The sequence below is a fragment of the Heliangelus exortis genome, chromosome 6 (assembly GCF_036169615.1).
Source record: "Heliangelus exortis chromosome 6, bHelExo1.hap1, whole genome shotgun sequence".
Lineage (NCBI taxonomy): Eukaryota > Metazoa > Chordata > Aves > Apodiformes > Trochilidae > Heliangelus > Heliangelus exortis.
In genome coordinates, this window is record NC_092427.1 from 12164225 (window position 1) to 12190436 (window position 26212).

At 46.1% G+C, this 26212-nt stretch overlaps 1 protein-coding gene and 1 long non-coding RNA gene across 3 annotated transcripts in view; one reads left to right on the forward strand and one right to left on the reverse strand.

The window, feature by feature from the left end:
* Nucleotides 1-26212, forward strand: part of LOC139797476 (uncharacterized) — a 95908-nt gene that overhangs the window by 66479 nt on the left and 3217 nt on the right. Inside the window, exon 3 of one of the 2 annotated variants that reach the window (XR_011726486.1) lies at nt 18873-19056. This is a non-coding gene — a long non-coding RNA (uncharacterized lncRNA). Of the gene's footprint in view, nt 1-18872; nt 20156-26212 lie in introns of those variants that run through there. The other variant, XR_011726485.1, reaches the window with a different exon arrangement.
* Nucleotides 1-26212, reverse strand: part of GLI2 (GLI family zinc finger 2) — a 189780-nt gene that overhangs the window by 15677 nt on the left and 147891 nt on the right. The window contains exons 4-10 of the mRNA XM_071746730.1: nt 25247-25449; nt 23401-23592; nt 12819-13020; nt 10418-10631; nt 8645-8758; nt 5328-5459; nt 1626-1775 (exon numbers count right to left, since the gene is read on the reverse strand). Coding sequence (XP_071602831.1) covers nt 1626-1775; nt 5328-5459; nt 8645-8758; nt 10418-10631; nt 12819-13020; nt 23401-23592; nt 25247-25449 — 1207 coding nt within the window. The remainder of the gene's footprint in view (nt 1-1625; nt 1776-5327; nt 5460-8644; nt 8759-10417; nt 10632-12818; nt 13021-23400; nt 23593-25246; nt 25450-26212) is intronic.

Consider the following 26212-nt stretch of genomic DNA (forward strand, 5'->3'; position numbering starts at 1 on the left):
TGCTTAGCCACAGAAGGGCCCTGTCTGTGGCACTGCCGTGTATCCCAGGCATTGGCAAACCAATGGTACTCCAGTTTGGGGAGAGCTGCTGAGAAATATTGCATGTGGAGAGAGTGAAGTTCTCCAGGAGGCACTGGATGACCTAATATTCACACACAGCTTTGCCATTGCTTCTATACAGCACAACTGGGGCTTAAAAGAGGCAGGATTGTGCAGTGAGGATTTTTTCTGATCCATTATAGCACTGAAGAGAATTCGGCCCATGTTGGTTTTTGTTTTCTGTATCCATCTGCCTTCAAGGACAGGGCTGGACTTTCCCTCACTGCTCAGTTTATAGCACACCGATGATCAATATTCCTTGATACTTTTAAGGAAGATTGGTAAAGCACAAGAACTGGGCAAAGCGCTTTAGAAGATTAAAACAAAGGACGTGGCCCTGTGCCCCAGGGAGCTTATGCTCTAAATTAAATGAACACGGGGCTGGAAGATTGATAAAAGAGTCATACAGCAAGCAAGTCATACATATCCTAATATTTGTAAGCAGAAGCTGGGCCAGAGCCAGGGAGGGAGCAGGGCTGGAAACGACTAATGGAGCAGAAGAGGAAGATGCGGGAGGAGGGTGCAGACATCTGCTGAACAGAGACTCATCCCTGAGACTCTGAAGAGAGGAAAAGCATAATGCTGACAGCAGAGGAGGTATGAAAAACTGGCAGAGGAGAAGGCAGGGAGCAGGGGATATCAAAATATAAGGATGGACCTTTGGAAGGACATCTCATTGAAGTGTATGTGGAAAGAGATGGTGAACACCTCTCTTCTCCTTATCAGTTGGCCACAGCCACTAAACTCCACAGCTCACTTCTCTCTTGTGTCCCCCCCATCTGGCATCCTGGGCTGCCCCACATCAGCCCATGGTGCAACAGGAGACTCCATATGTGAGGGCAGATATGGGCTTTAATATCTTGAGGAGGTGACCCCAGTTCTCACATGTGCTAGGTGAGCTTGTACCCACAGGGCTGAGGTACAAAATAGCATCCTGTGGTCTTTCTTTGGTAGGGTTTAACACCAGGCACAGTGTTGCCTGCATGCAGAAGGTCTGGGGACTTAAACCTCCTCTTGGGGTTTAATTACTCATGGGCTGACCTCACCTCTGGATTAAGAGAGCAGAGGCAGGAGTTGTTGGCCCAGCTCCCCAGGCTGAACGGAGGCTTGTGTGCACAGTTGGTTATGTGGGTGAGGAAAACTTGCAGCCCCAGCAGCAGTACTGGGTGATGCTGAGTTAGACATGATGAGGGTTAGGTGGTTCCCCACAGTGTGGGGATTCTGGATTTCCTTTTTGGATGTAAGCCACTAAATTGGCTGGTTTTCCACCTTAAGTGACTTGTCCCAAGTCACTCTGGATATCTGTGGTGGAGCCGAATGTATTTTTCCTGAGGAAATGTGGTTTCACCCTCTAACACATCTTCCTTGACCACTTCCTCTGTCCCCAAGCCAGGGTCTCTAGCCCTGAGGTGGGTGCTGACAGGTGCCCTGGGACAGCCCTGCTTAAAGTCACACCTGTGCCTGCACCCACCAGACAGTGTCCCATTTACCAAGCTGAAATGCACCCTGTGTCCCTGCCAGCTCACCGTGCACTTGTGTGGCTTCTCTCCCGTGTGCCTTCGCATGTGCACCACCAACATGTACTGAGCCTTGAAGGGCTTCTGCTCCCGGGTGCAGTCCTGCCAGCGGCAGACGAACTCCTTCTTCTCCCCGTGGATGTGATCGTTGTTGATGTGCTGGTGGGAGAGAAGGGAGAAGCAGGTCACTCCTGGAAGAGCTGATGCCAGCACCAAAGCACACAGGGTGCTGCAGAAGCCAGCTGTCCCCTCCCAAGTGCTTGTGGTCAGGCTTTGCACCTGGGTCCCAGGTGCAGAGATAACACCCAGGGACATGGGAGACAGCCCTGGGGTTCTGGTGTGTGCTACAGAAGGTGCACAGCACCCAGGACACTGGGTCCAAAGCAGCTATAAGTGGGAGGTTGGCAAAAGCAATGGGGACCCATAGTGCCAGGGAGAAAGGAGCCCTCTTGGTGTCCCCCAGGCTGCTTGATGCCACCACTGGGGAAGATGAGAGAGTCATTTTTGTCTCTGCTGGACCCTCCTGTGCCCCATTTATGCAGCTGGGACCCTTTTCTGTGGGGCTGCTAGAGGATGGGGGAGAAGAGAAGGCAAGCCTCATTTGGACATGATGATCTTAAAGGTCTTTTCCAACCTAAATGATTCTGTGAGTCTGAGCTTGCTTGTGTGCCAGCCCATCCGCCGGCCCTGAGACACCCACCTGCTGCCCGGCAGGAAATGACAGCATCTGTGAGCTATGCTACAAGGAAAACTCCCCAGCCTCAATTACTGCTAATTACTCAGGTCCCTGAAATCTTGTGCCAGGGTGTTGAAAAGCCATACCCAGAAGGGTCCCTTCATCCACCCTGGGAGGGAGATGAGGTTTGCTTTTTCCCAACCCAGGGCAGATGAAGCCCGACCGAAAATAAATAGAGCTGAAGACCAGCCCATTGGCAGCACTGTTCCTGAGGTGGCCTTGTCTCTCTGAATGGGGTCTAGCTGCCAAAAATAATGCCTGTCCTTCCTTCTGTGTTTTCAGAAGACAGTCACTGACAGGAAATCCTAAAATAAAGCACTTTGGGTTTGGGTTTTGTTTTTTTGGCACTGCAATTTTTTTTCCAGCCCCCGCCTTCAATCTCTGTCCAAGGCCAGGCACACATGTTGCAGCACAAGATGAGACTTTCTTGGGGGGGTAAGGCAGCACAAGGACACAAAAATGCATTAAAACTGACCTTTGTGGTCCCAGCCTAATCCAGCCCCAGCATTTTGTGTGCCATGGCCCAGTCTTGGGGACAGAGACCTGACACAAGGTCTACCCAGAGGCAAGAGAAGATGTGTGACATTTGGCTGGTCCCTTGGGCACCACAGGTAAACACTAAGAGCCAAAGCTGTTTTGCTGTGGTCAGGGAAGGTTGGGTTTGGGAGAGGCTTAGTATGGGTTTAAAGCTCAGCTGCCTACTGTTCTGGTTTTATAACATGGCATTGGTATGAGATTTTAGCTTCAGATGGTGGAAATCTGATTAACTCCCCAGGAGACTCATGGCCATGCTAAACCATCTCCAGATGAAATTGGGAAGACTCTCTCTGCATAGGAGTCTGACTTGCAATGAAGGTGGCTCATGACAGTTCTAGGAGCTGGGAGTGCAGAGGCTTGCCTGCTCAGTCCTGGTTGTGCTGGAGGAAGACACATTCATGGGAGGGGAACTGTACCCCCCTTCAGGCTTATTAACTCACTATCTGAGAAACATCTGCTTCTCATCAACTAGTGAAGGAGCAGTTGGAAAATTCACCTCACTTCAGTCATCAAACCTGCATCTGGCCAGAGGTTTTGCTTGGGCTTCTCTCAAATTGAAGGTGACCTTTCAGGCTGGGAGCAGCAGTGATGCTTACAAAAATATGTCCTCACTCCTGCTGCTCCCCATTGACATGCACTCCTCCCACAAGAACATGGCCCCGTGTGTATGGAGAACTGACCCTGTATTCCCAGGTACTTTGTTCTACACACAAACTAGAGTTTTTCTGTGCATGGTGGGGTGCCACCTTCTCAGAAGCTGGACCACGACATCTGTATTTCATTTGCATGTGTATTTTGGGCATCCCAAATCCACAACCCTATGTTGCTAGTAATCATGGTACAGAAGCCTCCATTTTTAAAGCCTTCCAAATTTAGGAAAATCTTGGACATTCCATCAGATATTTTTCTTTGGGTTTTCTCTGGAAATAAATAGTGCTGAGCTGTCTGGATCTGCCCTGCACTTTGCTCTGGGCAGAGTAAAGAGTTTTTCTTATGTCTGAGAAGGAAACAGACAAATAGTGCTGGACAAATGTTAGCCCAGCCCATATGACAGATCCCAGAAAAGCAATGCCCCATAGCATGCAATGTGCAACTCATTAAGCACCTTATCACTAATTTGGCCCTGGAAATCATTTCCAAATCTATCTATACTCAAGGACATGTTGCACTGAACCAGTGACTTCTGGGAGGGGCAGACAGGCTAGCCTTAGGTGGAAGGAGAGCACATGTCCAGAATTGTCATTTAGAGTGGTCCCTCTGAGCTAAGCTAATGTTTGTGTGCAGAGCTTGGGGAAGTGGAGACTAACATCTACTTGGTGGCATTTAAACTGACTAAGATGCAGGTATATAAAAAAAGGGGTGAGCACAGACACAAGCCCTCAGGAAGAGGGCTATATGTGAGTTGCATATGGGTGGCTCTTGGAAGGCTTGAAGCCCAGTCTGAAGCAAATAGCAAAAGGCTGAAAGAAAAGGAGAAGACAGTGGGTTCTGAAACAAAATTCAGGGATGCTGGGGCTGGTGAGTTCCCAGGAGCTCTGGGCTGGTTTCAAATGGGGCTCACACCACAGATCCAAAATGAGGGCTGGGAGGATGCTGGGCTGGGGGCAGGATGGAACTCAGACAAAGATCATGTCTGATTTCATAGGCACTTGCTATGAGTTTGAGGGGTTTGTTGACCCCAGAAGCCAAAGGAAACCGAATGGTGGATTCCCAGGCGAAGCAATACACACAAAAGGTTCTTGGAATTAATTAGAATTGAAAATCTGATTAATGACTTGGTTTGGGGATTCTTCAGAGAGCAGTTTTAACACTCATTTGGAGACATCACTGTGATTACGGAAGCCCAATTTCCCAATTTTTGAAAAAATCAACCCACTTTCTGTATTTTAGGCCATGATGGAAACGCTGGAACATGTCTCCAAACTCTGCAAATGCTCTATTTTTGTGGAGGAAGAGTTGCACAGGTCAACAGCCCCTCAGTGGACTGGCCCCACAGCTCAGGTCACAGCAGCATTAAAAGGTTTTCATAGCCTGGACAAGGACTAAGAACAGTATGGATGATCCCTGACCCATGGCTGGTGTAGCTGCACAGGGAGGCTCCGTGAATATGACCAGTGAAGAGGGAAGGCCCCATTTTTGCCATTTTCTGATCAAGTCCCCTGCACAGGCCTCTGTCATTGGGTCATGAACAAGGGAGACAGAAACTGCAGCCTCAGCAGCTGAGAAGGGAGCAACATCAAATAATCTATGAGAGCCTTCTTGCAGCTGAACTCCTCGGGGATCAGCGACCTGCTTTGGCAGTGTTTACACACCATATCTCTGATTTGCACCTTTAGTAGCTCCCAGAGTGAGCTCTGGCTGTTCAGCAGCTAGTGATAAAAAATGAAGACACAGAAACCCAAATTTATCGCTGGGGTTTCCTCCCAACCATTACTCACATGGACGAGCTGCTCTTGAGTGTCATATTCCTTTGTGCACCCTTCCCAGTGACAGTTTGTCTCATAAATAACCTCAGGCTCCTGTTTACATTCATCCTTATCTAGATCTTCTTTCAGGTCTGTCAGATGCTCCTGCAACACACAACAGTGAATTGTATAAGGTGAAATTCTTTCATCTGAATTCCTCCATCACTCACAGATCACAGAGCAGGTACCAACTGATCACAAAACCGTGCTCGTTGTGGCAACATAACACCCTCGATTACTGTGAAATAATGAGTTTTGGTAGAAATGGATCAGAGGCAATGACAAGACACAAATATGCCACAGTCATCATCACAGCAGTGCCTGGCTGCAGCCAGGTGGTGGGCAGTCACAGGACAGCATGGAGAAAGGAAAAGGCTGGAGTTTGACTGCTGTCGTCTTTGATTGAGTAAAACTTCTGATCTGGGAGGACTAAGGAAATACGAGCATGAAGAAACCACTGAGCAGTCAGAGCCCAGGGGTCAGTACCCTCACCTGACATGGGTTGGGGAGGAGAGGTCCTGTTTTCCTAATTTTTCCGTGGATGGGAAAATTATACCTAGTGCTTACCCAAAGATTTACGCCTACAGAATGCTCTACAGGGACAAAATGGTGAGTCCCAAGAGCATCTCTGTGATAGGGAGATTTGGGAAGCTTGAGCAAGACCCAGTGATGAGTGGGCTTCAGAGCAGAGCTCCAGGGGCTCTGGACTCATTAATTTTACTTCAATGCTGAACACGCTGTGAGCTCTCTCCTTAACTTCTGTGTCTAGCCAGCTCCTCAGTGCTAAATGAAGCACAGAAGATTTCTGTTATGGCTGCTGTGAGGATTAAAGCACTGACATCTCCACAATAGTGTAACACATAACATAATTAACACAATTCAGAGGTAAGGACAGCCACTGGCTCTGGGTATGTCAGATACTTGCACTACAGACAAGGCAATCAGTAGCCAGTATTGGTTCATCTCAAACTGTTTCTGACCTACCCAAATGGACCTGTCTGGATGCCATTTCCTTCCCCTCCAACACCTTCCCAATGCCCACCAAAGGGCTGCAATGATTAATGACTTAAAGGCACTATATGGCTTGAAAACTGAGATGTACTGTAGAAGAGTTTAAAAATTTTCATGAACTAGCTCATGACATGCATGCCAGCTGTGACTTTTCAGTTCAAAAATTTAGATACAGAGAGAAATATTTGTTTTAATTAGCTCCTAATTAAAAAAATATTTTAAGGTGGCTGTTAGAACAGGAAAGAGTAGTAATTTACAGAAATTCTTCTGGAGATTTAAACTACTATTAGAGCACAGAGCAATAATCTCAGAAAGTTCAAACAGCAGCTTCTTTTTCCTGCAATTCATATTTGGTTGTGCTGCAAAGATTTTTTTTGTTGAAAAATTTCTCTCCATGCAAAATGTGGTGTCTGGAAAAGTGAAATTTCTACTAAGAATCTTTTTAGACTTCCTGTTGGAAAATGGAATTTAAATAATTTTAATTTGTTGAAGAGGACTGCCTTGATTAATTTCTGCTAGTTCAATGTTAATCTGAATCAGTACTGGAGCTATTGTGGTATTGCAAGAGCACAGTAACTCAGGTTCCTCATGCTTGCTCCACTGCGTCCCACAAATCTTGTCTGGATTGCATTTTTTATAGCACAAGCCATCATGGGAGATATTGTCTGGCCAAGGATTTTAAACATTCAAACCACAACTCACACGAGGGGTTTCCAGTACAGCATTTCCAAAACAAAACACACACATGCATGCTTTTTTGTGATGGCTGAGCTTCATGCTCTGCAAAAAAATTACCAGTCAATAATTAACTGACTAACTCAACTTTTCAGCACTGTCTCCTGCAGAACAGGAATTCTAAATTTAACAAGTTGCTGTTGCCTAGACCAAGGGAAGGGGATACACCCATTACGTTCAGTCTTATAACCTGTTCTCCTGGCCAAGGATGGGTTGGCTCTTACAACTTTCCAGTAATTTCCCAGTCACTGGGAAATTTGGCAAGACATGAAGCCTACATCTCCTTTGGGGTATTACCTCACAGATCTCCTCATTAAGAACTATTGGACGACCAATGTGCATTTTGTTTCTCCAGATTTCCCTTTGCTATTCTAATCAAGCGTCCTTGGACAATTTTGAATTATTCTCCCCCTTCTTTCAAGTGCCTGTGTCACATAAATTGGAGAGGATGAATATCTGGGGCAGGGCTGCAGGGGTGAGCCAGGCTGATGCTGCCCAGGCAGTCCCTACTGTTGGGTGCACACCTCTTCAAATGGGAGCAGAGAAAGCAATTGAGCAAGTAACTATCTGTCCCACATCTCTTCTGTTACAGATGCTTTCAGTATGCAGGTGATGGCTTTCAAATCTTTTTTTCATTTGCAGCAAGAAATAAACACGTGCCCTGTTAGCCAGGGTGGTGACCAGATTGGTTTTTCAGGGCATGTGCCCTAGCAGCAGCATGTAGATCTACTCCTAAACTCAAAGCTCCAGAGAGATGCCTCCTTGCTCTAATCATGCTGACTACAGCATGTTTATCTTTCCCTGATATGCTATCTTCATCAATTTTACCAGCCCCCTGATGACTGCACACGTTGCTGTCCCCATGCATCATGCTGAGACCTGCTCCTGAACCAGGGCATAAAGAGAAATTTGTCATCAACTCTTCCATTCACTTGACAATAACACAGCCTAATATTTCATGAAAATGAAGTGCCCAGAGCACTCCTGATAGTTTACAGTTGTGATAAAGGATGGTCAGATGGATACTGTCAGCCATTAAATAGTTTGCAATCATAGAGTTCTGGAAAGAAAGTAAAGGCCTCTGGGCCTTTCTTGGTGTCAAATGTTGTGTCACCAATGTAAAGAATGTTTCTAGGAGCAATTCCTTGTTGAATCAAGAAGTCATCCTTTTTTTTTTGCGAGCTTTCTACCTACATGCAAGCTTCCCTTGTAATCTATGTTTTCTCTGAGACACCAACACTGCTTTCTTTGCAGCGTGGGCAACTCAGGCAAAATTTAAAAAGTTATCTCTCTCGAAATATTCCTTCCCTCCTCTTCTATGCAAGCACAGCAACAGCAAACTGAGCCCCAAGCATCCATCAAATGCTTCACTCAGTCACTGCAGCTCTGCCCTGTGCCTTGCTGGGCTTCCTGCTGCAAGAAACCCCTGCCTGCTGGGCAGACATTGATGCAGCAAATGGTGCCAGGAGTATTGTTCCCAAGGACAGCAATACCCAGCAGCTCTCTGCCTCTCCCCACAACACATCTTGCACCCAGAAAGTTACCTGAGTAGTGGGGGATGCTGGGGGCAAGCCCTCGACTTCAGTCTTGACTTTGCTGCGCTTGTTAATGACTGGATTGACTGTGCTGCTCACAGCTGACTCGCTGTTCTGCTTGCTCTAGGAAAGAAAACCAGACAAGATATGGCACCAGGGTTTGGGATGAGAGACTGACTGCAGCCCACCTCATCGTTAAAAGTTAATTTAAAAAAAAAAAAAAATCAATAAAGGCTGAGCTTCAGGAGTAGCTGCAGACAACAAGGTACTGGCCTGCTGGCCTGGGTTTGATGTGAAAACTACCCCACGTGGGTTTGTGCAGGTCAGAGATGGAAGAGAGGAAAGAGTTGAGGACAGTGTCAGCTGCTGCAGGCTCACCAGTGAGCTTGGCCTCTCCATTGCTGCTCCATTTCAGAGTGATACAATCCCTGTCAAAGCCCTCAAAACCTTAAGCAGCCCCCACCCAAGCCATGAATTTATTTCTCAATGCGATGAAATGATTTGCTGAGAAAACAAATTCCTGGGGGGACCGGGGGGCTCTTGTTACATGCAAGGGCTCTGGTGTGCTGGGTGCGTGACAGGCTGTGTGTATATTTTGCTAAGCTCTTGAAAAATGAGAACAACTTTAGGAGAAAAAAACATCCCATTGTATGTGTATAAAATTGGAACATTAGCATTTTAAATACACTCTTGCTAATTGCCCAAGATTGGTCCTGCAAGTTATTAAACAGAGGCATAACTCCTGCCAGCCACATAATTTTAGTAGCCAGTTTGTGAGAAGAAAACAAAACCAATCAATCAAATAACCTTCAATAACAAACAGAGTTTGCATTGCAGCAGCCATGAGAAACCCTAAAACAATAAACCAGTCTGAAAAGTTCAGTATGATACAACTAAAACAACAGTTTGAAATGGGTGTGAAATGAGGTGAAATAAGTCTCTGGGGAGAAAAGCAGCTGCAATTTAAACTTCCAAGGAACAAAAATGGGAAGGAGAAATGATTAAAAACGTGCTAGAGATATTCACTAAACCTGTGTATGTGGAGGGCTTGTGCACACACGCATCTGCCCGTGTGAGCCCACAGGTATTTGCAAGGACACATTTGAGGTGTGGGATTTCAAACACAGCATGGCCTTCCTAGTTTTCAAAATCTGGCCCCTTGTTTTGCAAACCTTAACAGTAAAAATCAACATCAGGGATACCCTGAAAGAGAAAGCTATTGAAAACAAAGGAACAATAAGTAAAATGGCTGGAGGTCCAAGATAAGATACACTTATTTGTTAAAGAGGAAAGGAATAAAGTGTGTCAAGACCATCAACATGGCTCATGTCAGTAGACAAAAAGGAAGGAGGGATTGGGAAAGGAACTGATGAAGCTTGATTCACAGTGCTCAGTGGCTTATCTGGCCAAACACTCCAGCATGTGCTGAATTGCCTCAATTTCAATAGCTCATAGGTGTTCAAGGAGATTTGCTGCCTGAGATGACCCTGCATATCATGTTCAGTGCTTTGATGGATCAAGGCATTTGGTTCCTGCACAAGTAGGAAGACGTGTGTGCACAAGGAATAGAAGTGGGTGCAAAATTTGGTGATGACTAGTGCAGAAACACTTTGCCAGGGGGAAGAAAGAGCAACATGAAGAAAAATCAACATAAAGGAAGAGTGCGAGTAAAAAAAAAGAGTGGGTAATACTCTCAGAGCCACCGTGAAGGGTAGCACTCATCCCGTGGAGAACATCCTTTCATTTCCCATGCACAGAGAGAGCCAGGATGGCTGTCCCTACCTGGCTGGAGTCGGAGATGCAGTTGCTGTTGCTGCTGATCTGTGCTGCTGGTGGGTTGACAGAGATGACTGCCATGTGCTGCCGTGGGGGGAAGGTTGGGGATGGCTGGATGAGGGGAGGAGTGTGCCCAAAGGCTGAGCTCAGGCTTCTCTGCTGGGTCAGGATCTGCTGGTACGTCACGGGGTTAATGGGGTGGGGGAAGCTGAATGCTGGGCTGCAGACATAGGAGGAAGAAAAATGATGAGAGGTTATTTTAAACAGTATTTATCACATTGGCTAGTGACTGATCCAAGTTTGGCTTCCTGCAGGCTCCAGGAGAGAGGCTGCAGTGCCCCAGTTAGTCTCCTTCAATGTCAGGATAAACCTGACAGCCTGCTTTACTGCACAGACAGGATTTGTCTCGTGTGTGCCTCGGCAAACATGTGAAGCATTTTGACCTACGTATCAGACTGACAGTAGTTTTTTGATTCCTGTGTTTAAAAACAGCTAAAGCCTTGGCAGAGAGTGTAGAAAAGGATAGGATAGGAGCTGGACACATCTGGCTTTGCAGCCCGCAAGGCACCTGGGTTTTTGCAGGCAGACCTATTCTGCAGACTGCCAACCTTGGGGTTATGCTACGCTGGGTATAAAAAAACATAATCACCTGGCACAGATCACAGCAGGGGTGAATAACTGTACCTGTAACCATGCAATTTACTCTGCATTCAGGTGAGGGGAGTGCTGGCTCAGGGGACTGCTCAAGTATGTCACCCTTCATATGTAGGTCACTGGTTCAGCTCCAGCCTAGGTCAGCAATAACCAGAGACACCACCAGTTCCTGGCTGCCTGGGCATGATCTGGGGCAACAGGTCTGAGCCAGGATGCAGCAGTCGACAGCATTAAAAATGAAACTGCTTTTGGGAACAAGGGGTTCACTTCCAGGTGCAGATCCCCTTGGCAGAGATGGAGAAGCACAGGAGATGCTCTGCTCCCTGTAATCGAGGCAGCTAATGCATGAACCATAGACTCTCAGACCCAGAATTGATAATTTGCCACCTTTAAGACGTGGCTGCCCTGAACCTCATGGCATTTCCTCTAACATCACTTAACTGCCCACAGGGTGAGTGCTCAGAGAACAGGGCCATAATTAGCAACACGCTTCATTTCTGATTTTGCTTTTAGAGAAAATACTTGCTGCTGGTTGATGATACAATCAGTATTTCTGTTCCAAACCAGTTAATAACAACTTGACCAAAAGAATCACTAAAAAAATCACTACAGTGTATAAAGAACTCTGGGAGCTAAATACTTGCAGCAGCAAATGAGGTGTGATAGCAAGAGGCTGCACAGCTTTGTTATGCCCAAGTCCAGAAAGTTCAAAAAAGTGAATTTCTGAAGTGCTACTAGGATCTGAGTCTGAGTGGGTGAGAACGGATTTCATTCCTGTCACTAAGACATTGTTAATATAATAACAAAGTCTTTGCACCCTCCATTGACAGATAACCTGTTATATATGTTACCCATTGTACAGTTCCTGACATTCAAGATACACCTTACTAAAAAGCTTAAAATCTGCATATGAGATACTCCAAGTATGTTGAGTTAGAGAAAACAGATGACAAAACTGGAAAAATAGTATTACCAGACAAAGAGTTGCTATTTTTTTTAAGTTAGCATTATGTTTGATTCTACAGTCAATTTCTAAGTGATATTGCCAGATACAGTAACTTTAAGAAAAACTGATGTTACAGTTACTAATGGCAATGTCTCTGGTTTTCCCCACAAATTTTGGGAGTGTATGATCTTTATAAATCCTTGCTTTACAACATCAGTGATAATTAGAACCAACATTTTTTACAGTTAATCATAATAAGAATAATAACATTGTGAAACACGGGTGAAGCAATCACGGCAGGAATTGACAACAGCGAGCTGCCTAGTGTAAGTGCTTTTTAATTAGGGTTTGAGCAAAACTTTACTCAAGGGCTTATATTTGTTTCAAATACGTTTTTAGAATTAGGCTCTTAAATCTGCCCAGCCAACATTTTTTTCAAGGATGTGGACCAATAATTTGGAGACTACTTTAGGGCAATCTCTTAAATCAGGGGGTTTCTTAATCAGTCCAACTGCTCACAATGAACGTTTTTTTAGATTAATTTATTCTCCATTTCTGCTTGCAGGGAGGCATTATCGTCCTGTAATTACTGGAAATCTGGTAACCAATAATCCCAACCCAGTCAGCCCCCTCCCCCTATATGCCACAAACCCTTCCACATGCAAAACTGGATGGGGGCTTTAATTTAGTGCATTACACAGCCTCAATGCACAAAAGCAGAGGCTGTGAGGAACGGAAGGTCTCCCTTCCTGAAGGATCATCCCTCCTTTTGGGGGGATGATTATGGAGCCAGTCTCAGAGCTTTACCTGATTGTCCCAGCAGACAAATGGCCGTAGGAGCCACTTGCTGCTGAGCTGCTTCTGGAGTTGTTGATATATGCCACGAGAGAGTTTGGGGAGGTCCTGATCATCGTCTGGAGGTCAATGCTGGCATCAGACAGTGGGGAGATAGACAGGGCTCGTTTTCGGCTTAATCTCGGAGTCACCCGCGGGCTCGAAAATCGGGACACTGTAGGGAAGGGAGATTTTGTCAGATAAAACCAGCAGGCTGATCCCTTTCGGCTGGGGGAGGTGGGAGATGCTGAGACCTGCAGCACTCGTGACTGCTGTGGGATGTTCAGGAGCTGGGAGCAGCAGCACAGGGACCACCTGCACTCTGACAGGAGGCTTCCTCTTTGCTGGATACTGCGTGGCAGGGACCCCGCAGCAGAGCAAATACCCGCTCGCTTCGCCCTCCTCGGGGGATGAACAGAGACCTGTCCATCACCCTCGTTCATGGGCACTAAATTAACTTTAATTTAAAAGGGAAAAGGTTTCCATGAGTGCAGCCATCCCTGATGACTTGGTGGCAGGAGCAGTGGGGCAGATGAGCAGCACGTCCGAGCTGGGGTGACCCTTGGAAATGGTGCATCTGCTGGTGTGCAGAGGGAGTGGAAACCAAAGGAGAGTGAGCACAATGCTTAACATCCAATTAATGAAGGAGGCAAGGTTCCAGGAGCCCCAAAAGTAAATTAAGAGTTTTAAGAAAACCAATTTGGCAGCTCAGGCACAAAGTTCAAGCTCTCCCCCTCCAAGGGGACCTGCCAGTGCCTGGACCCTATTAGCAATTGTCAATCATTAGGGCATGAAGTAATTTCCAACCCTGCCAGTCCTGTTTGTGGAGCTGCAATACATGGCAAGTTACTACTGTGTGCTTTTGGCCTCCTCTAGCATTTCTGCACTGCTAACTGGAACGACTGACTTCATCCTGAGGGAACTTTGCCTAGGCCTGACCCACCTGCAAATCTCTGGCATGGCATAGATGGGAGCTAGGGAAGGGGAATATCACAACATTCCCCAATATCAGAGAACCAAATCCAAAGCCTGACCAAGCTCTTGATCTGCCTGTAATGGCTTATCTTTCCAAAGCAATAAGAGTAGCATTTAGATCACTTCTTTTTTGAAAGGAAAAAAAAAAAAATCCCACAGGTAAAATATGCCATTTAGCTATAGGGTTTGGCTGGTAATCCCCACTACCCACCCATAGGTGCAGGAGGGTTCACCTTCTCTATCTCCTTCCCTCAATGAATACAGCACTGTATTACTACCTGTCTTTTCCAGCAGCAGTCTCCCCAGGAAGCCTGCTGTGTGTATATCCTATTAAACACTATGAATAAAACAATAACCTGCTCAAATAGTCAATATGAGTTATTTTCCTCTCACTGGATGGAGGGACTGCTTTTGGTTGTGTACCACCAAACACAAGCCCAGCACTTTATAAGAATATAAACTTTCCATCCTGATGGCAGTGCTCGTGTGTGAGAGGGTAAATGGGGATGTACAAGGAGGTAAAATAGATGCCATCATGATGAAACAGTTCCTTGATTTGTGTTGGCTCACAGAAGTTTGCATCAACACTGCCCTGAGACCAGTGGCTGGGTGGCAGTCTCCCAGTCTCCTCGTGACTCACCCATGCACCAAGTGGCTCTGTCATTACCAATAATGTTCCTCATTGCACAAGGTAAATGACTTGTCCAAGGACCCACTGGAAGTCCAAGGCAAAACCTTGAACCAAGCACTCTAGTGACTTTTGTCCCATACATAAGAAGCTTCAAGAGTTGCTATGTGCAGTACAGATAATCGAAGAATTTTTTCTCTGAAAACGAGGTTGCTGCACATCTGCTGAGCGGGTTCTTCCTACAATATTTTTTATAACTGAATTTTGCAGCCCCAAGGGGAAGGGAGAAGCTTGAAAACATGACTCAAGGATCAGATATCAAACAGAAAGAACATACAGGTCTGTAAAAATCACCTTCTGAGTGTTAAAGCTGTCCTATGATTTGGAGAGACTAGAATCAAACTTTCCTAAACCTTTAGTCTGGCAGTTTCCAGCCTTGCTCTGCCATGGTGAGTGGCACTTCCCTGGGGAGCTGGAAAAGGAGCAGCCATGTGTAGAGGCACTATAGATGCAAAACCAAACCAACCAAACATAATTCCCTCAGCAAAGGCTGTCACTGCCTAAAGACTTGAGTGGAGCACTCCAAAACTTCACACCTGGTTCATGAAATTTTGGGCCCTGCCAGGGGCCTGGCCTGAGCAACATGTCCCACATGTGTCTGGAGCACAGTGGTCAAAACTGCACTCTGTATGCAACATATTCATGTATTGATCTGAACTAAGCTTCCTCCCTGTCTTTTACTACTTTTTTTTCCTTTTATTTTCTTTTTTTTCCTTGTGCCTATAAAGCATCTTGATTCGATACATGGGCTGTGACCTGGGTGCTGTTGCCAGTCCTCCCCAGACATATCTCCTTGAGTAAGTTACTTCTTTTTTTGTCCCTTTTTCCCAGTGTCATCTATTTAAATGAGCTCCTTTAGATGGGGTTTGTGTTTTATTCATCAAGTATTGCACCTAGTGTGATCGGGCTTCATCTCAGCTGAGTTGTCAGTGTTCTGTCCCACAAATAATATGAATCTTTCCAGATATAGATATTGTTTTCTGCATTTGCATTTCCACAGTCTCCTCCTTCCATAACAGAAGGAAGCAGGCCAGATTTGACAGTCATATTTATCTCTGTTACTTCCACACCTCAAGGGAGATCTGTTTATTAATGTGCCACTTCCCTTGATAAATTACTAAATAGAAAGAAAAGCCTTGTACTCATTTCTCGCTGTTCCTTCCCATGATTTATGTCCACAGTGCTGCTTCAGCCATTGGTTGCCATTAATTTGCTGAGGAATGAAGTCCTGATGTCCTGATGCCTGGGTTTTTGCAGGGTACCCAACATGGCAACTCCTCCCCACTGCACACAAGGATTTCACTTTTTCTCCTGAGTAAAAGTCTGCTGGAAGCTGTTGGATTTGCAAACTGGCCTGGGACTTCTCCAGCCCAAAACCAGTGATGTGCATTGCATTACTGTCCACTCTAATCTAGATCTTGCCAGTACTGTCTGCTATCTGAACTGTTTGAAAACAGATCCAATAGGTTCAGCTGGATACAGCTGATACAGAAGATTCTTAGATGTTCTGTGCTTCCAGGGAAATCTGTGACCTAAAATTGTGCTATGGATTAAAAATTCTTCTTTTCCCAACGACAGCCTGCACAAGGTGCCCAGGAAGGGAAGCATCTGGGAATCAGAAAAAGAGTTTATGAAGAAATGCTCACTAGTGCATTTAGGAAGAGGGAATCTTTTCAAAATTACTATTCAAAAGCAGATTAGCAGCACTGAAATAATCTTTAATAATAAATTTGCCCTGACCTGATCCCCTATTCTCTGGACACTGAACATGAATATAAAATGATACCAGGCAGCTACAAAGATAAGCATTAGTATGGCTGTATACATAGCAATGTGTTCAATACAGCTGACTACCAGCCACCCAAATACATAAGCAAAATCCTCTATTGCCTGCAGTCCAGTGGTGTTTCAAAGGAAAAACCACATACAACTTCTTCAGCAGTGAATGTGCCCAGAGAAGTAAATGACAGAGGGATCCATTTTTCAGACACCGAGACAGAGAGCCTCAGGAGGATTTATCACTAGCACTCTCTCTCTCATCTCCCCTTCAAAAATGCTGACTTATCAAAATGAACAGGTTAGTTTTAAGACTTTTTTTGATATTTGGAAAACACATTTGTGGAAGAGTTTCTAAACTGTCAGAGTACTCCCTTCAACACTCTTAGAAAAAAAAAAATTGGTATGTTGTTCTAAAATAGTTTTGCTGACAAACATACAGTCTTCATAAATCTGAAATGGTCACACACTGAAATAAATAAAATAAAATATTTTTAAATTATTTCCACTCATCTGCCAGAGTTTCAATTTTTCAAATTAATTTTTCTGTGCCTCTACCTCAGATGGAGACCTTTTCTATTCTCAGTTTCTTTCCCTTGAATACTTCTGAGAGATGGGAAAACTCCTTCTCGCCCAGATCCAGAAAGTACTGATGGGCCAAAGCCCACAAGCTAGACATGACAGCTCCATGAGGTACTCTGTACTGTGGTCTCCTCTGGTGTTAAATAGTATTTCTAGCCAAGTACATTTACAGCATACTCAGGATGGGTGTTCTTGGGTGGTAGCTCTTCCCATATCAAATTGCTCTGCTGCTTCTCCCTCTCATCTTGAGTAAACACCTATTAAAGCTGGCAGATGCTTTCCATTGATTGCCATAGACCTTGGAACATGAACTAAATATGAATTTAAAAGCTGACTTAGAGACATCCCTATTTGAGCTACCTTATCTGTACTTTCAAACAAATTCTTTTCCACTTGGGAAACATGCTATGTTTATGTGCTCATTTTTAGGCATACTAAGAACTTGGGGTTTATTTATTTGGTGTATATTAAAAGAATCAGCTCTGAATGGAAGAAAGTTGATATTATTTTTTGTTTGTTTTTGCAAAAGCTAAAGATACTTGCTTTGAATTCAAAACTTTCAGATTTCAAGTAGCAACAAAATATCCTTTGGGGTGAAGTAAGATGTGAAATTTTAAGCCAAAAGACTGTCCCCATCTCCTTACACTCCCACAGTTAGGAGGAGATTAAAACTGAAGTGGTGAACAGAAGGGTGAAGTAAAGGCTGAGCCCAAAACTGGGCACTGGTGACAGTGGATGACAGTCCAGGAAAGTCAATAAAAAATTTACCACAGGCCTTTGCCTCCTGCTGCCTCTGGAACTGCAAGTCAATTCCAGATATATTTTATAGTGTTTTAGCCAGAGCACACTGGTCACAGTGGCCTGGTGCACACTGTGCATTTCACGCACAGACTCAGATACACTGCCAGTCATAGGCTCAGCTCCCTATGCCAGCGAATAAAAATAACCCATATACTAAAAAAAAAAAAAAACACAAACCAAAACATTTTAAAACTGCCTAGAATGACTTTTCAGTAGAAAAAGCTTGACTTTACAGCAGCATTTTCTTTGCTGGATAAGTGCAAGGATAAGTGTAAATGCCACAGCTCACAACGAAAAGCCATTTCTCTCCTGGAGGGTTTTAAATATCCCATTTCTAAAATAGCAAGAATATTCAAGGCTGTATTTTTAAGTTACATTAGCCATGCTTACCAAATGCAGAAAGTCCAAACTTCTTGGTAAAAAGGTAAAAATTTCCTTGGCAGTTTCCTATAGGGTCTACGAATTACCTCATCTGTGGGTCGCTCAGAAATTGGGATTGTCTCCCCTAATTTAGATTTATCCACACCAGGCCAGCAATGAGCCAAATGACCAGTCTCTCATTTTCACCCCTATGTCAGCTCGTGGTCTGACCACGCTGCTGTTCTGTATCAGGACAAGAACCTGGGGGACTCATGTGGGAGGCAGGAGCAGCAGTCCCTGTTCCCACCACTCGCCATGGCTGCTGTCCATCAGAGGTACCCTGGAAGAGATGGGTTTCCTGGAGTGAGAGTTCATACCTCTATATTGCATTAGAAATAGTGGCAGCAAAGCTCTCCTGAGAGGAAACACCAGGCACTCAGCAGGAGCTCCTTCAGGGCACGGAGATCTCAGACATCTCTTTACAGGGAATCACGTTGCTGTGATTGGGGGAATCTGCTTCCAAACAGCCAGGCCTGCAAGGCACATGTGCTGCAGATGGCTCAGCCCTCTCCTCTCTGAAACACAGCCAGAGACTCTGCTTTCCCTGCATCCCTTGGCTGAGCCTGGGATGAGTACAGCGTTATCAAACAAGTCCCTTTCCCTGGACGTTCACCAAGAAAACTCCACTCAAAGTGTACAGAAATAGCCCCTGAGCTCTGTTGTCAGATGAAATCCAAGGGCAGCATAAAAACACCGGATGATCCCTTAATCAATAAGCAGCAGCAATAAACTACAACCACTCTTTACATAACCAATTCCTCATTGCCCTCTCCCCCCTTCTGCAGGAGCAACACACGTCTTAGACTGCAACAGATGCTGGACATTTGTTCTGGCACCAGAGGCTGTCCTGGGACCTTTCTTTTTTCCCTCCCCTGGGCCTGATCAACTTTACAGTTCAAGGAATACTAATGCTTCCCTCAAATCCTTGCTGAAAGACAAGGCTGCATTCTTCTACTCCCAACCCACAAGGTAACTGTTTAGACGACCCAACTTGCATATGTAAATTGAATTCTTTAGAAACCAGAGTGCAGCAGGATTCCAGGCACAGGGCTTATGGGATGCTCTGGGACTTTTTCTCTCTTCTGCACATACTTTTCTGGGGAGGAAAACAGCACTGCTGGCTAGAAATGGGTGGGAAAAAATTTCCCATTCTCTGAACCTTTTCTGAGATTTCAGCAAGTTTCCATTCTGTGCTGGGACAAAGAAAACAACAACAACAAAAAAGATCTTTCAGAGTTTTTAAGGAAGTAACTACAGGGTGTGCCGTCTGCCTGGAGTAGCCAACAGCTGTCTTGTTTGGGAAGTCATCTTCAATCCAACATAACCAGCCTGCAAACCCTGAGCTGCTGGTCCCTCAAGCCCCAGGAGAGGCATTTCTTTCCCAGTCAGCCCACGAGGCTGAGCTCTCTCTGTCCATCCTGATGCATAAACCTGCTGGAGAAGAGTCCTGAGCTCACCTCTCACATACAGGTGCCTGCTGACTGCAGTGACCAGGCTGCACTGCCGGCCCTGCTCCTTATCTCCATGGATATAAAATCATTTACTTGAAGTAGAAAGACTCCAATGACACTGACTGAAAGAGGTCACTGAAGCTGAATCACTGTTTGACTTGGGAGAATAAAGTCCTGCTTGATGATTTGCCTACACTCCAGGCAACTGTGCCAGCTGCTGTCTGGTTCGCTCTCCTGTGCTGAGCAAAGCCTTCTCCCAGTTAAACCACTGGTCATGATCAGGACACTCATGACTGCCATGCACCAGGAACAAGAAACAGGGCAGGGATCTCCCTCTGACTCCATAGCTGGATGAAATCCCACGGATGCAGTGTCATCCTGGCTATTGGTAACTGTAAGGTTGCACAAACACACTTATGCAGCCCTCCTGACCTCCTGAGTGACCACCTCTGTGCAGTGCTGCTTGGGCCTAAGTGGGACTCAAGACCTTTTTCAAGACCCTATTTCAGGACTCTCTATGCACAACCCCCTCACACTTTCGACATTGTGCAAACAGAAGTGATGGATTTAAAGATGACCTCTACTTCCACCCTAGCCATGAGAGTCATTATTCTGAAGGTTGAGGTCTTGTTCCCATAGTGCTCACTGGTGGTTTGAATTTCCTTCCTTTTGGGGTTTCTGGTGATGAAAGAGCTTTACTGTGTACAGTACTTTGAGATCTTCTGATATACAGGGCTATAACAGTACAAGCATCAGGTCAGTCTGGATATGCTCCTCTTGACAGCAAATGACACCTCCTTAAGGCCTGGGGGTAATCACAGGAGCCCTTGTGCTTAGGAAAAAAAAAGTTGGATGCACTAAACATGCTCAGAAAGTTGTAGTCATCTCCAGGTTCATCTGTGCTCCCCACCAGTCTTTACTGCACCAGGGATGCTCTTGTGCAACCACTCTGTCACACGGAATAATCTACCATGTGGCACCCACTTCTAGAATAGAAATGCAAAAGATTGTTTTGATCTGGTGAATAGATCCTGTAAATTAGTCTCAAAAGTGCCCCACCAACAGTGTTGTGACATTGGGAAGCAATTAACTTTTAATTTGAAATTGTAGACTTTCCAGAAAATGGATTTAGGCCCGATTCAAACTCTACCCTCAGATTTAAAATCCCTGTTTGGATGACAGGATGAAATGTGACAGCTCGCGGAAGGGTTATCCAGTCTCCAGTACCTCTGGCCGGAAGACCCCAGGAGTCTGGAGCATAAAACTTAAATTTGGTTTACTTAAGTGGCTTAACTACTTCTGTCTTCTAAAGAGAAGAAACTCTGGGGCACCCTAGCTCAGCAGACCTGACACATGGTCAGTACAAACAAGCTCCAGCTGACGCTGATGCCCTAGGCAATGGGATGGAAAGCCTCCAACAAAAACAGAGGCATTGATAAATTCTCCAAGAAATACAATGACAGCTACTAGAAGGCCCCAGATATGTGTCTGTGGAAGAACTACCATGCCCTGTGTCTAGGGCTCCCATGGACCTGCAGATGTTTAAAGGTGATGTGATATTGAATAGGACAATTTCTCATCTGCTTCTTTTGAAGGTGCCAGTGTTATCATAGATGTATAATAGTGCTGTGAAGTATCTGTGGTTTGACAGGAGCTACCTGCTTTTGCCACAAACTAATTCTTGTAATAATCTTGTATTTTGGGGCTCTCTGGGAAGAAATGGGCACTTTGTGTGAAAGATGCTGTGAGGTGGTGACTCATTGAGAGTTTATGCATGCTACTGATATTCTTGTCTCCAAAAAGCACCATAAGAGGATGCTTTATTAAATGAGCTGTTCAAATATTTACTTAGTCCCCACTGATTTCAATTTTTGAAATAACTTTCTAAAAAGAGAAAGAGACTGGTTCCTTAGACAGTGTTTCAGAGCCATCCATTTTAGCCTCTGCCTTGGTAATGCACAATTCTCTCTTCTCTCCAGCTGATGGATAAACCTGAAAACAGAGACTAGAGACTGCCTGCTGCTCCTTTTAACATTATTAAAAAGTAGCCTTCAGGTGTCTTAGGTCATATCCTCATGAAGTCTGAAGATTTTCATCTTACTCAGAGCATATGAAGGCCCAGAAAACGCTTTCCAGTTACTAATCAACAAAGCTTTACTAAAAGATCAAAATAAATGCTTGGCAAGCCCTGGTTTTCCAGTGAGTAATGATTATGAGCTTGGCTGCATGAAACCAAGACCTTTGACAAGTGATTTACTCTTGAGACATTTTCAGAAGGCAAGCAGGAAGACAGCCTCCTGCCAAGGGGAGTATCTGGGACAACTTCAGATAAAGACTGACCTTCAGCAAACCAGAGGATGGGCATCTTGGTGCACCAAGAGTCAGCCCATGCTAGAACGAAAACAGTTGTGTTTGCTTCCCTTACTGGCTGCGTATCTGGCAGTTCAGTGAGGCACTGCTGGTCAGAGATGGACTAATAAGGAGGCAAGGAGGAAGGAGTCTTGTTCATGAGCCCAAGGAACACTTGGCAGGGTTGGTTTGCACCCATCTGCTATAACCACAGACATTAACCCTTTGGAGGGAATGCAGAGTAGTCTTACTGACCAGCTGCTTTGTAGCAGAGAAGCTTGGAATATATTTTAGATATCTGAGGCAGAATGATACCCAAGAGCACATGCTCTCCTTTTCAGACTAGAATCCAGGTTCCTGATCAGTCTAAGAAGAGGCAGCAGAAAATGACTATTCAGGTAAAGCTTCCTCAACAGCTGCAGATGAGAAATTGTTTTGGGGGTTTTTTTTCTGTTAGAAATACCTATAAGCCCCTATTGCTGAACAGCCAGAGCAGCTTTTATCATTCTAAACCAGTCATGTTATGAAGCAGCAAGACCACAGAGTCTTTCATCTTAAAAGCTCAACAAGAGAAACTTTGAAGCAGTAATGAAATGATGGAGATCTCCACCCAAAAATCATAATGGTCCACAGACAAATCTGAAGGCAGCCCAGGAAACAGGACTGGTATCTGAAAGTTCAGCCAAGACTTCTCTTTCTAAGAGCAGAAATAATCTCCAAACTACCCTCAGTAATATCTACACAGGCCCAGTTCACAGAAGATGTGGCATGAAGTGAAAGGAAAGAAAGTTCTAATACCTTTAAAAATACTCAGACCTACATCGATGTTAGCCATTTCACCAGGGCAGCGCTCAGATTTGGGGGGTGACTTGGTGCTCCAGTGCCTCATATGACTTTATTTCTCCTTCATTTAGCTATGACACAGAACTTTCTGGGCTTATAATGCCTGATACTAGCATAAATACCACATTCCTGCAATTTTTTTCTCCCACAAAGTACTAACGTATCCCCTCCACCATGGCTCCTTGTTAACATATTGTTTGTCCTTGGGGACCTGAAAGGTCCCAACCAAGATGAGGATTCCACCGTGTTGAGCACAGCTATGCATGGAAATGGCCAACCTTTGCCCCAGACACCAGCCAGGCTAAACTTGGGAGCAGACAGGGAAGGATTAGGAGCTAAGGCTGGAGTTTGCCATGAGGGATGGTGTAGTTACCCCTGACCAAGGCAGAGGGATGGCAGAAATGCCCTCCCTATTGGACCAGACAATCTCCTACCCATGCAGCAGACACATCATCTCCCAAAGAAGCCACTATCTATGTATTTCAAAATTTGTGTCTTTCATACATATACATGGAACAAGGTGACCTTTTAAGTAAAAAATTATAGTGGAGCACCAGCGGGTTTCAGCAAGGCAGAGGGACAACATACAGCAACCTTCACCCAGAGGACAACCCCATCCATCTCTTCCAAAATTTCAGCCACACTGGGGAGGACCCAGATCACTACTCACCGTCAACGGGGCTGAGGTAATCGTGGAGGTGGGCTGTGCTGGCTGCTCCTCCACTCTGCATCAGGAGGTCCCCGTAGGGGTTCGGGTGGCCGGCCATCAGCGTCATTTGGTGATAGTAGTCGGTGGGGTTGGCTCCTGGTGGTGGTGGGGGCAGCCCAAAGAGACCTCGCTCCTTCAGGTGCTCGTGAGCCACTGCCGGAGAGGCGGGTGAGGAGAAAAACATGGGGAGAAGGTTCCCACCGCAATGTTAGACCTTGTGCAGATGCTGGGGCCCCGTCTCCCCCCCGTGCCCCCCGCCAGCCCCAGCGCACGGCTCGGCGCTGGGTTCTGGTGACGTGTGCTTGGGCGTGCTTCTGCGGACAAAAGAAACTAAGCTGGGGCCTCTGCATTCCTCCATTTCCGCAAATTTATAAACAATCTCTCGTTCTCCCTTCTAATAATCCTCCCGTTCGGACGCAGCCGGCACCCCGGGGAGGGGGGAGAGGGCCCAGCTCGCCAGCAGCAGTAACTCTGTCAGCATTAACATCCCTGCCTATTAGGAAGGAAAGACAAATGCAGCCCAGTTCCCGATAACAGCGCAAGGAAATTAAAGCCAAGGCCTAATGCATAGAGCTAGGTTTAGTGTCTGGCAGCATAAAACCATTTTGGCTGCCAAAGCCAATTATGCTCACTTTCTCCCAGCTGTAATTTTTCAAACCTGCCTCCCCGCCCGCTTGCCCCATTAACTTATTTACCACCGCCTTAAGAAAGAATAAAAGGAAAAGAAAAGCAACCCAAAACACAATGTTATTTTTTTCATAGCAGATAATGAAACTGGATTTGGAAGGGTAGGATGATGACGCATGTCAGCCATCGGACCTCTCCTCAGTGGGTGGCTGGGAGTTCAGATGACGTTTTAGGGGAGGGAAGGAGACACATGCATTTCCCTATCACCCTGGTGATGGTTTTTAGCCATAGAAGATGGGTTTATGCTGCAGGCACTAAGCTGGGGGCCTTGTGGCTCTCTGGTGTTCTTCAGCAGAGAAGGGCTGCTTGCCCCCACAGCAGCTTGGGATCCAGGAGATGCTAGGGTCTACTGGGTGTGCAGAGAGCGGGCCCCCATACCCCAGCTGCTCTCTGGGCACTGAGCCAGCTGCCTGCAATCATGCAGTGAAGCACTTCTGATGAAGCAAGTCACAATTTGCAACTCTCCTAGTGAAAGCAAAGTTGTATATTTTCCCCTTTCCCTGCTTGGATATTTTTCTCCCCAGCTCCCCAACACAGGATCTGCCAGGACATCGAGAACATCATCACCTTCACATGAACCCAGAGCCAGCTCCCCCACTACCATCACCTTCTCCCAAAAGCTTCTGCAGGGCAACTCAGGAGTAAGGAGGAAAAAAGTACAGCCCCTCTCCTTCACCCAGGACCCATCCTGCCCTAAGACACAAAACCAACAGGGATGACCCAGCTGGTGTAGGCTCATCTCAGCAATGTCAGACCTGGCCAGGTTAGGCAGCCGGAGTGACTGCAACTCTCTTTGGGGGAAGCAGGACTCTTGGTAAAGACCTAAGAGCAGAGAAGCTCATAAGAGAACCAAGTGTGCTACAGGAAGGAATGTATTTTAAGCAAAATATTTATAATATGATCCAGAGGTAATAGCTATTCTCACGCTCTGCTTTCTCAGTGCAATGATGCAAAACAAATGTGTAGTCAAAGGGGAGGGGAAAAAAAAAAAAAGAAAGACAGCTCTCCCACTTCAGAGGGCAGCTGCAGAGCCTTTGCAGCTGTAAATCCCTGGGTTTTAGGAAATTTCAGTTCTGGCGAGCCACAAAATCTCTGCAGTACCAGTAGCACAGGGCCTTACCGTCGGCAGGGCTGAGGCCCCTGGCAGCAGAGATGACGGAGAGCGTGGGGCTGCCGTGGACGGAGCGGAGGTAATGCTCCATGTGGGGAGCCACGTAGGGGTGTGGCGGGCTGAAGGGAGACTCGCTGGGCCCAGCCGGGTGCGGAGACAGACGGATGAGAGAGATGTCGGAGATGACGGGGCTGCCGCTCAGAGGAGGAGGCCTGGGAAGGAAACAGAGACACACTGTCACTCACAGTGCCTCCCCAGGGCAAGGCATGGCTGCCCTCTGCCCTTCTCCCTCCTACCCCATCACCTTTGTGCATGAGGGAGGAGGTTGAGAACACAGTGGGGCACACGGAGAGCCTGAAGCCAGCTCAAGAACTGCAAGGTGGCCTTGAAGAGGGGCATCAGCTACCTCAGGCACCCCCTGCACATTCAGGAGGTGGGGAGCATGCCCCGTGCTAGAGATCCCACCCTGTCTCCTTGCACAGGGAGCCTGGCTACACAAACACATTTGAGGTGAACCCAGGGTTTGCAAACTTCTCACTGCCCCTGGGTATCCAGGTGTTTTGTCCTGCCATGTGCACACCAAGCCCCAGACAGGGCTGCCTATGAAAAGATGCAAAAGGAGCAAAGAGTATTTCTATGATCTGCAAGCAATGTGGCTTGCTCAGCCCAGAGGATGTGGCTCAACCAGCACCAGCAGGGCAGCCCTCCCTGCCTGCGTCCATCACAGCTTGCACAGACCTCCTTGACAGGTTAGCAGTACAGTTCAGAGGGCAAAAGTTCAGGAGAGCTTTTATTGCATGCTTTCTGGGGGCCACCTCTGTTAAATCCCTCAGGTCTTCCTCAGGCCAAGCATTACCTGAGAAAAAAATCAGTAAGTGCTGAGGGATTCAGCAGGTAACAAAACAAAAAAAGTCACAGGATTGTTTTGGCACTCAAGCAGTTTTCTCAGGATGAGCAAAGATGGAAGAGAAAGCA